The sequence below is a fragment of the Eimeria tenella genome, genomic scaffold (genome assembly GCF_000499545.2).
Source record: "Eimeria tenella Houghton genomic scaffold, Eth_scaff18, whole genome shotgun sequence".
NCBI lineage: Eukaryota > Apicomplexa > Conoidasida > Eucoccidiorida > Eimeriidae > Eimeria > Eimeria tenella.
In genome coordinates this window covers 211,673-223,654 of record NW_013541630.1, presented here as the reverse complement: position 1 = coordinate 223,654, position 11,982 = coordinate 211,673, and the positions used below count along the sequence as shown (strand labels likewise).

Sequence of the window (11,982 nt, the reverse complement as noted above, 5' to 3'; positions counted from 1 at the left end):
AGCCCCACGGCGGTGTCCGCTACAGCCTGAAAGTGCATGCAGCCCTGGCGCTGCTGCGCTTTCCCGCGTTTGCTGCTATCACAGAAGAGACCTTCGGCAGCAACGCGCGGCTGCTGCTGCTGCAGGTGCTCAAGGCAGGGCGTGTCTGCATGCAGGATGCAGTTGCCCTGGCCTTAGCTGACCCGTGTGAGGAACTTTGGCTGCTGCTGCTGCTGTTGCTGTTGCTGCCGTTGCTGCTGTTGCTAGATTAGTTCTGCTGTTTCTGCGGAGCTTCATGCGTGCTGCTGCTGTGCTGCTGCACTGGCGCTTTTGCTGCTGCTTCTCATCTGCTGCAACTGAGAAAAGGCGCTGGCCGCCGCATACTGTGCTGGTGAATGTGTTGCTGCTCCTGCCGTTGCTGCTGCTGCTGCTGCTGCAGATGCGAACCCCGATGGCGATGCTGCTGCTCAGCGGCCAACCAGCCGGCAGCGGCAGCAGGAGCTGCAGCGCTGCTTCCTCCAGCTGGTTTCGAACGCATTTTTAGTTCAGTGCGAGCCGCCTCTACCTGTGCAGCAGCAGGAGCAGCAGCAAGACCAGCAGCAGCAGCACACGGGGCGCAGGCGCAAAGCTGAGTCCAAAGCAGCCCTCAGGAAGATGCCTTCGAAGACAGCCGACGTGCCGGTGCGGCGCCAAGCCGGTTGCTGCTGCTGCTGCTGCCGCTGCTGTTGCTGCTGCTGCTGGTGCTATGCGTGTCTGTTTAGGCCCGAGCTCGTTGTTGCTGCTGCGGCTGCTGCTGCAGATGCTGTGGCTGTTGCTGCGGGTAGTGTTTCTGGTGCCGATGCTGCTGCTGTTGCTGCTGCTTCCTGCTTCCGCCCCTCGTACTGCTTCGGACCCTGATGCAGAGGGTGCTTCTGCTTCTGGTGCTGGCGCCGCCGCAGCAGCAGCTGGTCCTTGCATTGCTTTTGCTGCTGCTGCTGCTGTTGCAACTGGCGTGGCGACTTGCCTTGGCTCTGCGGTGTATGTACACCTCAGGCCTACACAGCCGAGGACTCGGACGAAGAGGATGCAGAAGAAGACAGCGGAGGCCTCCCGGGGTTTCTGCTGATGATGTTGGGTGAGAAGCTGCTGCTGCTCTTGCTGCTGCTGCTAGTGCTTTTGCAGCTGCTGCTCTTTTTGCCGCTGCTGCTGCTTTCCCTGGTGCAGTGGGTGTTTCCGGATCTAGACCCATTCTTCCTTCCACAGCTGCTGGCAATACTGTTGCTGCTGCAGCCTGCAGAAGTGCTGCTGCCACTGCTGATGCCAGAGGGTCTGGGCTGCCATTGCTGCTGTCAGCTGCTGCTGTTGCTTGTGCTGCTGCTGCTCAGATGAGGCAGACCCTGCAGCAAAGGCCCGAAAGACAACCCCACCAGGCAGCAGCAGCAGCAGCAGCATCGGCAGCGCTAGGCAAACCCAGAAGCAGCAGCAGCTGATGGACAGTCTTGTGTCTCGACTGCAGCAGCAGCGGGTTCCCTTTCAAGTCAACGCACCGTTCATATCTCTGCTGCTATGCAAGAAGGTGGGAAATGAGTTGTGCTGCTGCTGCTGCACTTGCTCCTGCTGCTGCTGCCTTGAGGGCCGCTATTTTTCTTACGCCCAGACGCGTGGCAGAAAACCCGAACAAACGCTGCTACCGCTGCTGCTTTGGCTGCTGCTGCTGCAGGCTGTGAAGCAATTTGTAGTCGCTCGCGTAGGAGACACGCGGCTAGTCCAGGCAACGACAGCAGCGCTGCTGCAGGCAGTCCGCCTGAAGCCGCAGCAGCAGCGGGGCGTCGAGGAGCAGCAGACCAGTGCCCGGCTAGATGTGCACTGTAGTACGCACTACGCTGTTGCTGCTGCTGGTGCTGATTCATGTGCTGGTTCATGCTGCTGCTGCTGCTGCTGCTGCTCATTTTTGCTTTTGTGGTCGCTAGCTGCTGCTGCCATGACCAGGAGCACGAGAAGCAGCAAGCCAATGCGCGACTAGGTGTACACTGTAGTGTGCACTATGCTGCTGCTGCTGCTCGCTCAAGGGTTCCTCTTGCTGCTGCTGCTGCTCACTTAAGGGGGTCTCATGCTGCTGCTGCTGCTCACCTTTGCGGTTGCGGCTACTGGCTGCTGCTGTTCCTGGCCACGGCCAATTTTATGTGTGGTGGGCTGTCGCTGAGCAGAGTGGCTAACGTTCGACGCGTTGGAGGCAGCAGTGTCAACAGAGCTGCAGCTGCAGCAGCAGCAGCAGCAGCAGCAGCCCCGCGTGTCTGTACAGAAGCCGCAGCTGATTCGGCTGCTGGACGGACTGACCAAACACCCAGACCGCCTGCTAGCCACAGCGATGAAGGGTGAGAGCAGCAAATGAGTCTTTAACGTGGAACTGGAAGGACGAAAAAGAAATAAAGGCAGCAAAAGAAGAAGTCCCATATGCGACGCTTTTGCTGCTGCTGCTGCTGCTGCTGCTGTTTGCTGCAGACGGGCAGGCTGCGTACCGCCTCGACTGGCAGCAAATAAAGGCGCTTATGCAGCGCCGCATTATGTCTGAGTGAGATCAGTTGTTTGTGCCGCAGCTATTGCGTCTTCTGCTGCCGCTGCTGCTGCATATGCATGCGCTGACGGGGCTGTGTCCATTCATACGCGCACGTACACCAAAAGTTAGCCTAAACTGCTGCAACTCCTTTCGCCCCTGCTGTGCTGCTGCTGCGGCTGCTGCTGCTGCAGGGCTGTGCTAGCTCGTTGCGGGCCTAAGGCGGCTCGAGTGTGGCGGCGCATAATAAACGCAGCGGAGGGCCCTGGGGCTGCAGTGGTTTATTTTGACGAGCAAATGGTTTGTCTTTGACTCTTTATTGCATGCGAAGTTTCACCTTAAATAGTAGTTAGTAGCCAGCCAGCTCCTTTGCTGCTGCTAGCCAAGTCTTTCTTTAAAGGCGCACTTGGACGCACAGCGGTCTCTCTCGCCGCTGCTGCTGCTGTCGTTGCTTCTGCTGCCGTTGCTGCTGCTGCCACTGCTACTGCTACAGTTTTGCCTGTGTTGCGGCCGCTATTTGCGTGTTTCGATTCTTGTGTTCGCTGCTTTTGTTGCTGCTGCTACTGCGCTGGTTTCTGCTGCCCCTTGCATGTGGCACCTTTTTCCGCTGCTGCCTCTTCTGCTGCTGCTGCAGATAGCTGACAGCTGCTTGCTGCCACCGAGCGGCGCCCGGCAAGCCATGTACTCGCTCGCCCTTGCTGGATTTGCCCGCTTTCATGAGTCGGTAAGGGTAGCTGTCAATGTGGCTAGCTAGCTAGCCACGTCCCACAGGGTCTTATTGCCAGCTTACAAGGCAATGCTTGTTCTCCCAGCTAGCCAGCGAGCTGTGGCGGCGGGCTAGCTAGCCACGCTAGCTAGCTGGCTGCAGCTGGCTAGCGAAAGAGCCAGCGAAGGAGCTGCGGCTCCTCGCTGCGAGCCTGGCAACATAGCTAGCTGCTACTAGCTACCTGGTTCTTGCTGCACCACTGTGCGGCTTTTGCTGCTCCCTGCATGCGCTGCAGGACCGGCTGCCAGCTAGCTGCACTTCTCTGTCTACAAAACACTCGCTGGTGATAACTTGCAGCCTCGAAGAGACGCAGCAGCAAGTGGCTGACAGTGTGCTTCGAGCAGCACTTAACTTGCTCGAGAGAAAACGAGCCGAAGCACAGCACCTCTCCGAACTCAGATGCAGGTTTGTTGCTGCTCGTGCTGCTCTCGCCGAGCCTGCTGCAGCTCCTGCTGCTGCTTTCGCAAGCCTCCTGCTGCTCTCTCTGAGCCTGCTGCAGCTAATCTTGTCAGCGGCCGGTGCCGCCGCTGCTTTTGCTGCTTCCCGCGCGGCTTGACTTAGTGCTGCTCTTGATGCCGTTGCTGCTGCAGCAGCAGCTGCTGCTGCTGCTAGTGCCGCAGGCCCGTCAGTTCACTTTGTGCGTTTTGAGTTGTTAATGTTTGCTCCGTGCAGGACTCAGTGTCTGGCAGACACTGAAATGCAGCAGCAGCGCCTCAGAGAAGCTGCCGAAGACCTTTTGGACGCAAATGTACTCAAGCTAGGAGAGCCACTGGCTATCCTAATGGACATCTAAGGGGCCCCACGCCAGGGGCTCCCTTTGGCTCCTGGCTGGGGCCCCATTTGACGAATCGTTCAAAGCGCAGGCGGGGGGGGCCTCATTTTGGTGCTGTGAAAGGGGCCCTGAGCTTCCGGGCTTGCGTGGGTGCTTCCGCAGTGGCTCCTAGTGGCTTTAAGACTCTTTCTTGGGCTGGGGTCACTGCAGGGACCCCTAGGTGTGGGCCCCCCCCAATTGTGGGGGGCCCTCTTGATGCTGTTCTTACCCTCCGGGAGGCCCCAGAGACCTCTTGGGTGCTTCAAAGTTGCACTCCAGTGTGTAGCCAGGGGAGCCTGGAGTTCTCCTCGTCGCTCGCCTTTTTATGTCTCTGCTTGTTTTTGCAATTACAGAAAAGAAACTTCGAATTAATTCACTTTGGCTGTCGCTGGCCTCCGTGGCCGCCCGTGTGGGGCCCCTCACTGCTGTGTCTGACTGCGCTGTTTTGCTGCTCTCTCTCTCCCGCTGCTACGCAACTTTGCCGCCTCTAAGTGCCCCTCTTGTTAAGCTTCCTCTGCTTCTGCTGCTGCTTCTCCCCTGCGTGTCTGACTGTCACTAACACGTTTTCGCTCTACTTCCCTATTCTTGCGGGGCCCCTCACAGCCCCTACTCTAAGTAACAGCCAGCTTTAGAGTCTTGGATGGGGCGGGCTCTGTCAATTTCACCCTCTCGCGGCCGCCCCACTGCAGTCTTCCCTCCCAGTCTCTGAAACGTAGGAGCCCCGAGGGGCCCGCAGGGGCCCCCGCAGGGGCCCCCAGGGGCCCCCACGGCACTATAAGAGCCCTTTTCTGGCCCCCAGAGGGCCACCTAAGGAACCTAGTGACTGCCCCCTTATCTTGAGGGCAGGCTACAAAAGACTCAGGGGGGCACCCCTGCGTCCCAGTCGCCTGCTGGGCTCGCTCTGCGTTTACATCTTTCAAGGGTCCCTGACAAAAGGGCATTTGGTGCCCTTTCGTAGCAATTTGCAGCACTATAAACAAGACAAGCTCCTAACCCCACAGAGCATGTCATTATATGTATGCATGCATTACTTGAAGCCAGTACTGCGTGCCTGCATTACTAAAAGCCAGCAATGCATGCATGCATTACTTAGAGCCCATGCGCTACAGTCAAGCCCTGGTCAGTCATGACGGGCCACTCACTGCTGTGGCAGCGAAGGCGCTGTAGGGGGAGGCAGCACAGTGGGTGGTCTGATGACATTAGGCGCTGACTGGAAGCCCTGGGGTGGTCCCTGCGGAGGCCCCTGAGGGGGCCCCTGCGGAGGCCTCAAAGTTAAGGGCCCCGGCATAGCAGGCATGGCAGGCATGCCCATAGGACGAGGCCCTGGAGCCATTCCCGGGCCACCCCCCGGACCTCCCAAAGGGGGCATACCCATTGGCGGGCCCCCAGGGGCTCCTCCCATCGGTCCCCCAGGGGCCCCTCCCATGGGGCCCCCCGGGGGTCCCGCCATGGGTCCCCCAGGGGCTCCTCCCATGGGGCCTCCCGGAGCTCCTCCCATGGGGCCCCCAGGGGCCCCTCCCATGGGGCCCCCAGGGGCCCCCATGGGGGGCCGCATGGGTGCGGGCATCCCAGGAGCTGGCATGGGGAAGGCTGGAGGCCTTGCCGGAGTTGCCCCTGCGGGCACTCCTGGGGGGACTCCCGGCGGGCCCCTCGCGGGCCCCGCGGGGGCCCCCATTGCCGGGGGCCGGGCAGGGGGCATTGAACCCCCACCTGGCATCATCCCCACACCTCCGCCTAGTGGCATAGTAGGCACAGAGCCGGGGGCCCCCCCCATGCCCATGGGCGCAGCAGAGGGGCCCCTCGGTTCCCCCGGGGCCCCCACGAGGCCCCGGGGTGCCCCTGCCATTGTGGGTGGCAGCGGCAGAGGCGGGAAGGGCATGCCTAAGAAGCAGCAGCACAGCAGTGCAGCAAGCAGATTAGACACAAGCCTAAGTCCCCTCACCAGCAGCCACAACGGCAGCACCAGCACCAGCAATCGCAGCACGCTCCAGCGAGCGTTGACAGCACACTCCTGCAGCAGCAGCAGCAGCAGCAGCAGCGCCTCACCGGGCCGTGGCATAAAGAAAATAGGGGGGGGCGGAAGGGCCCCTGGAGGCCCTGAACCCATCATCGGAAGAGGCAGAGGAGGCAGGGGGCCCCCAGGGCCCCCAGGGACCACATTGGGCATAACTCCAAATGCTGCACAGCCAGACACAAAGGCTTGCACCAACAATCTTGCACGAGCCACAGAAGCAGCAGCAGCAGCAATAGCAGAAGCGGCGGCAGCAGAAGCACCAGCGAAAACAGTACGTGCGAGAGCGAAAACACCAGCACCCACAACAGCCGCAGTGACAATAGCAGCACAGCAGCGCGTACGAGGTCCACCTCCGGCTTGCTGCTGAGGCTGCTGCTGCTGCTGCTGCTGCAGCGGCACCGGCCCTTCCTTCGGTGCATTGGAGCCCCCAGGCCGTTCTACCGTGGGCCGGTTGGCCGCCAGGAGACGTTCAGCAGCAGATCCGTGACGCTCGCCTGAAGTAGCAAACACAGCAGCAGCAGCAGCAGCAGCAGCAGCAGTAGCAGCAGCAGCCACAGCAGCATCGCTATGCATGATCTTGCAGCGCAGCAGCGGCGAAAGCCATCAAAGTAAGGAACGCTGCAGTGATGAAGGTGACGACGCGCCTCACAGCGTCAGCAGCAGGAGCAGCATCGGCAGCAGGAACAGCAGCAGCACGAATAGCAGGAGCAGCAGCAATAGCACCACTAGCAGAAATAGCAGCAACAGCATCATCAGCAAGGACAGCAGCAGCAATCCCAGCGGTCTCCGGTCCACAGCAGCCTCATCATGAGTACCAAAATTACGACAACGGCAGCATCAACCCCAAGCTCATCTGCACGTGCAGCAGCAGCAGCAACAGCCACAGCAGCAGCAGCAGCAGCACGCTGTACCCCGCGTGTCTTTCTTGTACGCGTAGGAAACGTGCACAGGCCTGTTGCAAAGAAACTGCCCATTCATTGCTGCCAGTGCTGCATCCGAGGCCTCAAAAGTCTCCATCGAGACAAACGCAAAGCCCTTCGATATGCCCGTTTCCGGGTCCCGCATCACCTGCAGCAGCAGCAGGAGCTGCAGCAAAGATGACGAGCATGGAGCAAAGAAGAACTACCCGCCCGTTGGCGGCGGTGCCCCAACAGCCTCACCAGCAAAAGCAGCAGCAGCGCTAAAGTGAAAATAGATGCAACAGACGCAACAGCAGCAGCAGTTATGGCAGCAGCAACAACGGCAACAGCAACTGCACCAACAGCAACTACAGCAGCAGCAACAGCAGCAGCAACTACGCCAGCAACTATAGCAACAGCAGCTATAGCAACAGCAACTGCAGCAGCAGCAACTTTGGCAGCAGCAGCTGTAGTAGCAGTAACTGCAGCAGCAGCAAGAGCAGCAGCAACAGCAAAAGGCGACCTTTGCAGACACAACGTTTCCAAAAGAAGAAAACGTGTCGAATAGAACTTTCTCGTCGAGGTCAGGGTCCAGATTGCCCACGAACAGATTCGCTCCGACCTGTGCATACACCGCAGCGCGCAGCAAACGTTCTGCAGCAGCAGCAGCAGCAGCACACAGCGCAGCAGCTGCAGCAGCCCTCGCAGCAGCTGTCCTCCCGACAGCAGCAGAAGCAACTGCAGTCGTAGCAGCGGCAGCTGCCGCAGTGGCAATGACAACGGCAACTGCAGCTTCAACTGCAGCAGAATCAGCAGCAGCAACTTTAGCAGGAATAGCAGCAGCAGCAGCAACAGCAGCAGCAGCAGCAACAGCAGCAGCAACAGCAACTGCGTACGTCAAAAACCCTGCGGTCATGGGCCGCTTTGCTGAGACGCAAAGGCTTGCCATAAAGCTTGACCATCCCCATTAACTTCAATGCAAAATCTGCATCTGTTTCCGACTCGAACTCCACAAAAGCATATCCTGCGGTGTACGTACACCCCAGCCAACAGCAAAACGCCCACACCGTCTGCGGTGTACGTACACCCCATCGGGCCCCACACACGCTAAGCTTCCGGGGTGTACGTACACCCGAACGCCCCACAAAGCGGCGTAAATCTAAACACCAGTCCCCCCAAACTTCATTCAGCCTCAAGCTGCAAAGGGTCTAATAAAGGGAGTTTAAGAGTAAGGGTTTGGGGTTTAGGATTTAGGGTTTGGAGTCTAGGGTTCAGGGTTTAGGGTTGGCCCCGCAATGCAGCTCTGGCAATGAGCTAGGGGTCTATTCCGGGCAACTTTGGAGGAAAAGAATTACAGCTAAGCTGCTCCTCGCTATATTTTAGTCACGGTCTCATAGGGTTTAGGGTTTAGGAATTAGGGTTTAGGGTTTACCTTGGTGTGCCCCAGTAACTTTGTCTTTGGGTATATTCACAAGGCGCACAACTCCCGCTTGCGTGAAGAGCTCCCACAGAAGGTCTTCATCAACTTGTGAATCTATGTTGCCTACATAACTGCGCAGCAGCAGCAGCAGCAGCAGCAGCAGCGATAAGGTACAGGGATACTCGTGGCACTGCAACTTGCGCTTCTACAGCCGTAATTACTTCTACGTCTGTCGCTGCCGCTCTTCCATTCCCTAGGGCGGCATTTGCTGCTGCGGTTCCTGGCCGTCGCTGCTGCTGCTGTTGCTGCTGCTGCTGCTGCTGTTGCTGCTGCTACTGGGACTCACAGTGTTGCTTCCTGGTTCCTTTCGAACACCTGCGCGATATCCGCTCCCCCACCTAAGCCTCCCCATGGCCGCGCGGCTAGCATTGTGGCGCTGCTGTTGCTGTTGCTGGTTGTGTTGATGTTGTTGCTGCTGCTGCTGCCGCCGTCGCTGCTCCTGTGGGTGGCCTAGGAGCAGGTGGTTATATTATTTCCCCGGCCGAGACTTTTAGTACTGCTGCAATGGGTGTCGGTGATCGCGCGGCTCCTGCGATCCCCGGGAAAGTGCTCGGCTGCGGTCGCTGCTGCTGCTGCTGTGTTTCTGCTGCTGCAGCTCTAGTTGTCGCTCATGCAGCCGTACTATTCTTAGATCCTCCAACACTTCTGAAGTTTGCTGCTGCCACTGCAGCAGAAAGCCCGGCTGGGTCTACTGCGGCTGCTGCTGCTGGCCCGCAGCTGCTGGCTGCTGCTGGTGAAGGCAAAGGCATGGACCGCTGCAGCAGCAGAGGTATTTCTGTCGTGTTTGCTGCGCCAACAAAAACAAAACAATCACAACAAAACGGTAAACACAAAAACACGCTAAGGCCTCGCCTCAGCTCAGCAGCTTTCAGGTCACTGCTGCATGCATGCAGCTGCTGCTGCTGCTGCCGCAGCTGCTGTGCTTGTAATGCTGCTGCTGCTGCTGCTGCTGTTGCCCTCCTTACTCGAATCTTAAGGGCTGCACATTTCAGCAATTTGTAGCTCGAGTGGTCTCGCCAGCTGCAATTTATTTTTCAGTTTTGTCTTGTCTTTTGTTTGTGCTGGCAGCTGCCTGGGGTGTACATACACCTCAGCTCTCCCGTGGTCCAGCAGCCGCAGCTAAGGCGAAACCGGGGCCTTCCGCAAACCAGGTGTATTGACACTCACCCAGGCTATTTTCCAGGACACATAGGTCCAGCAGGCCCCCAGAGGGGCTCAGGAGACTCACTCGTTTTCAATAGTTGTGCTTGCTGCTGCTGCTGCTGCTGAGTCCTGCAGCAGCTGCTGCTGTTGCAGCAGCTGCTGCTGTTGCAGCAGCTGCTGCTGTTGTTGTACGTCAGCATGGCGCAGCTCCCGTTTGTTCGTTCAACAGGCGCTGCTAAGGCAGCGTAGAGGATGTCCTCAGTCACCCTTCCTGCTGCGGCTGCAGCAACGCTTACTACTGCAGCAACTGGCGCTGCGGCAGCAGCTAGTGCTGCTGCGCCTGCTGGTTCTGCTGGTGAAGAGAAACCGAAATCTGCAACGTTAAATGGCCACGCCGCAGCAAAGGCTTCTAGGGTTCCTAACCTGGAAGCAGCAGCAGCTGCCGCAGATGCTGCAGCTGCTGCAGATGTTGCAAGTACATCAGATGCAGCAAGCGCAGCAACTGGAGCAAGCGCAGCAGATGCCGCAGATGCAGCAGCAGCGGCAGAATGGCCCGAGGGTTTGCTGCTGCAATGGGCAAACCGTTACCGCTTGCGGAGCCGCTGTCCGCTGCGTCGGCAGCAGCTGCAGCAGCAACCTTGGCCACTGCAGCAGCTTCTGCTGCAGCAGATGATAGACGTCGTCGATGCTGCTGTGGATGCTCTGGCCTTTCAGACGGGGCACATGCAGCAGCTGCTAGAGCTGCAGCGGAGAGAGGCGGAGCAGCACGAGCCCTGGTGCCCTGTTGCTGCTGCTGCTGCTGCTGCGCGGGAAGCAGCAGCAGCAGCTACTGCTGCTGCGGCCCTTGAGAGCGACACAGACACCGCCCTCGGGCGCTGCAAGCGGCCCAAGCCACGCAGCAAGGTGCAGCAGCGGCAGCGGCTGCAGCAGCAGCACTGCAAGGAGCTGCTTGCTGCAGCAGACGCTCATCCCCTCGACAGCAAACTTAGGGCTGCGCTGCTGCTGCGGCATCAGCACCCCTTTGACCGCTGCACTTGCGCAGCCGGGTGCAACTCAGCAGCAGCAGCAGCAGGAACTGCAGCAGCAGCAGCGCCTGCAACGGAAACGCCTGCTGCAGCAGCAGCAGCAGCAGCAGACGCAATATGCGGCAACCGGTACAGCAGCGACGAGGTGCTGCCGCCTGCAAGTGAGTGCTGGCCCCCCCGGTGTACGTACACCTCATTCCCGCCTCCTGCTGCTGCTGCTGTCGAGCCGCTGCGGCTGCTGCGGCCTCCTGCTGCTCACCAGACGCTAACAGGCCTTTCATCTTATTGCGAATTGGCTGTTGCTGATCCCTGGACAGTTCGCTGCTGCAGCAGCACCAGCAGCAGAAGTGCTAAGCCCCTGCTGCTACCGCTGCCCGTCGTAGCCACTGCAGCACCCCCTCCCCTTACCCACCTCGCCATACCCAAGCTGGAGCCGTGGCTGCAGCAGCTGCAGCAGCTTCTTGCTGCTGCTGGAGCCCCAAGGACAGCTGCAGCGCCTGCTGCAGAGGTCAAACAGCAGCAGAGCAACGGCTACCTTGGTGCAGCAGCTGCAGCGCCCGGGGCTCGGGCAGCAGAGGCAGCCGCAGACGCTGCTGCAGCAAAAAAGCCAGCAGCAGATACTGCTGTTACAACAGAGCCAGCAGCCGACACTGCTGCTGCAACAGAGCCAGCAGCAGCAACAGAAGCAGCAGCAGCAACAGCAGCAGCAGAAGCGCCTGTGGGCTACCACGTGGTAATTGTTGGGGGCGGCGTCGCCGGGCTTGCAGCAGCAGCAGTGCTGCGGCTCTTTGGGGTGTCTGTGCTAATTGTGGAGGCAGGGCAGCAGCTGGGGGGCCGCGTGCGCACTGCTGCAATGGAGACCTTAGCAGCAGCAGGGACGCAGCAGCAGCAGCAGCATGACCTCAAGCAACTGATGCTGCCGCCCAATCGCATGAAGACAAGCGCCGCAAAAACCAGAGAGCCCCGCTTCTGGAAGTATGTGATGCCTACAAGCCCGAAGCAGCAGGCCGTAGCAGCAGCAGCAGCAGCAGCAGGAGCAGCAGAGGAGGCGGGAGGTAGACGCACACGCTCGCAAAAACGAGCGGCGAGAGCAGCAGCAGCAACAGCAGCAGCAGCAGTAACGGCAGCAGCACCAAACGCAGCAAAGAAACTTGCTCGAGGCCCGGTCGAGCCCGCGTGCTCCCGGTCCGCATCTTCTGCTGCTGCTACTGCTAGTGCTGCTGCTGCTGCGGCGGCAAAGAGTGAGAAGCAGGGGACAGCGACAGCTGCTGGTGCAGCAAAAACAGAGGCACCGGCCGCAGAGACTGCTGCACCAGCAACTGAGGAAGCAGC

At 59.5% G+C, this 11,982-nt stretch overlaps 3 protein-coding genes across 3 annotated transcripts in view; 2 read left to right on the top strand and 1 right to left on the bottom strand.

Annotated features, from left to right (window-relative positions):
• Positions 1-149: 149 nt before the first annotated feature.
• On the top strand, positions 150-4,071 carry ETH_00017900 (uncharacterized protein; the record flags this gene model as incomplete). Its single annotated transcript, XM_013373888.1, has 11 exons — positions 150-186; positions 419-660; positions 1,012-1,093; positions 1,344-1,534; positions 1,679-1,829; positions 2,166-2,333; positions 2,461-2,530; positions 2,707-2,812; positions 3,147-3,236; positions 3,514-3,683; positions 3,951-4,071. The coding sequence occupies 11 exons, from the start codon at positions 150-152 to the stop codon at positions 4,069-4,071; spliced, it is 1,428 nt and encodes a 475-aa protein (XP_013229342.1).
• Positions 4,072-5,227: 1,156 nt separating this feature from the next.
• ETH_00017895 (splicing factor, putative) lies at positions 5,228-8,851 on the bottom strand (the record flags this gene model as incomplete). Its single annotated transcript, XM_013373887.1, has 8 exons — positions 5,228-5,970; positions 6,136-6,267; positions 6,445-6,597; positions 7,015-7,171; positions 7,526-7,624; positions 7,899-8,026; positions 8,435-8,553; positions 8,769-8,851. The coding sequence occupies 8 exons, from the start codon at positions 8,849-8,851 to the stop codon at positions 5,228-5,230; spliced, it is 1,614 nt and encodes a 537-aa protein (XP_013229341.1).
• Positions 8,852-9,877: 1,026 nt separating this feature from the next.
• The window catches only part of ETH_00017890 (uncharacterized protein), a gene marked incomplete at both ends in the record, with an annotated part of 3,967 nt that continues 1,862 nt past the window's right edge, over positions 9,878-11,982 (top strand). The window contains one exon of the mRNA XM_013373886.1: positions 9,878-11,835. Coding sequence (XP_013229340.1) covers positions 9,878-11,835 — 1,958 coding nt within the window. The remainder of the gene's footprint in view (positions 11,836-11,982) is intronic.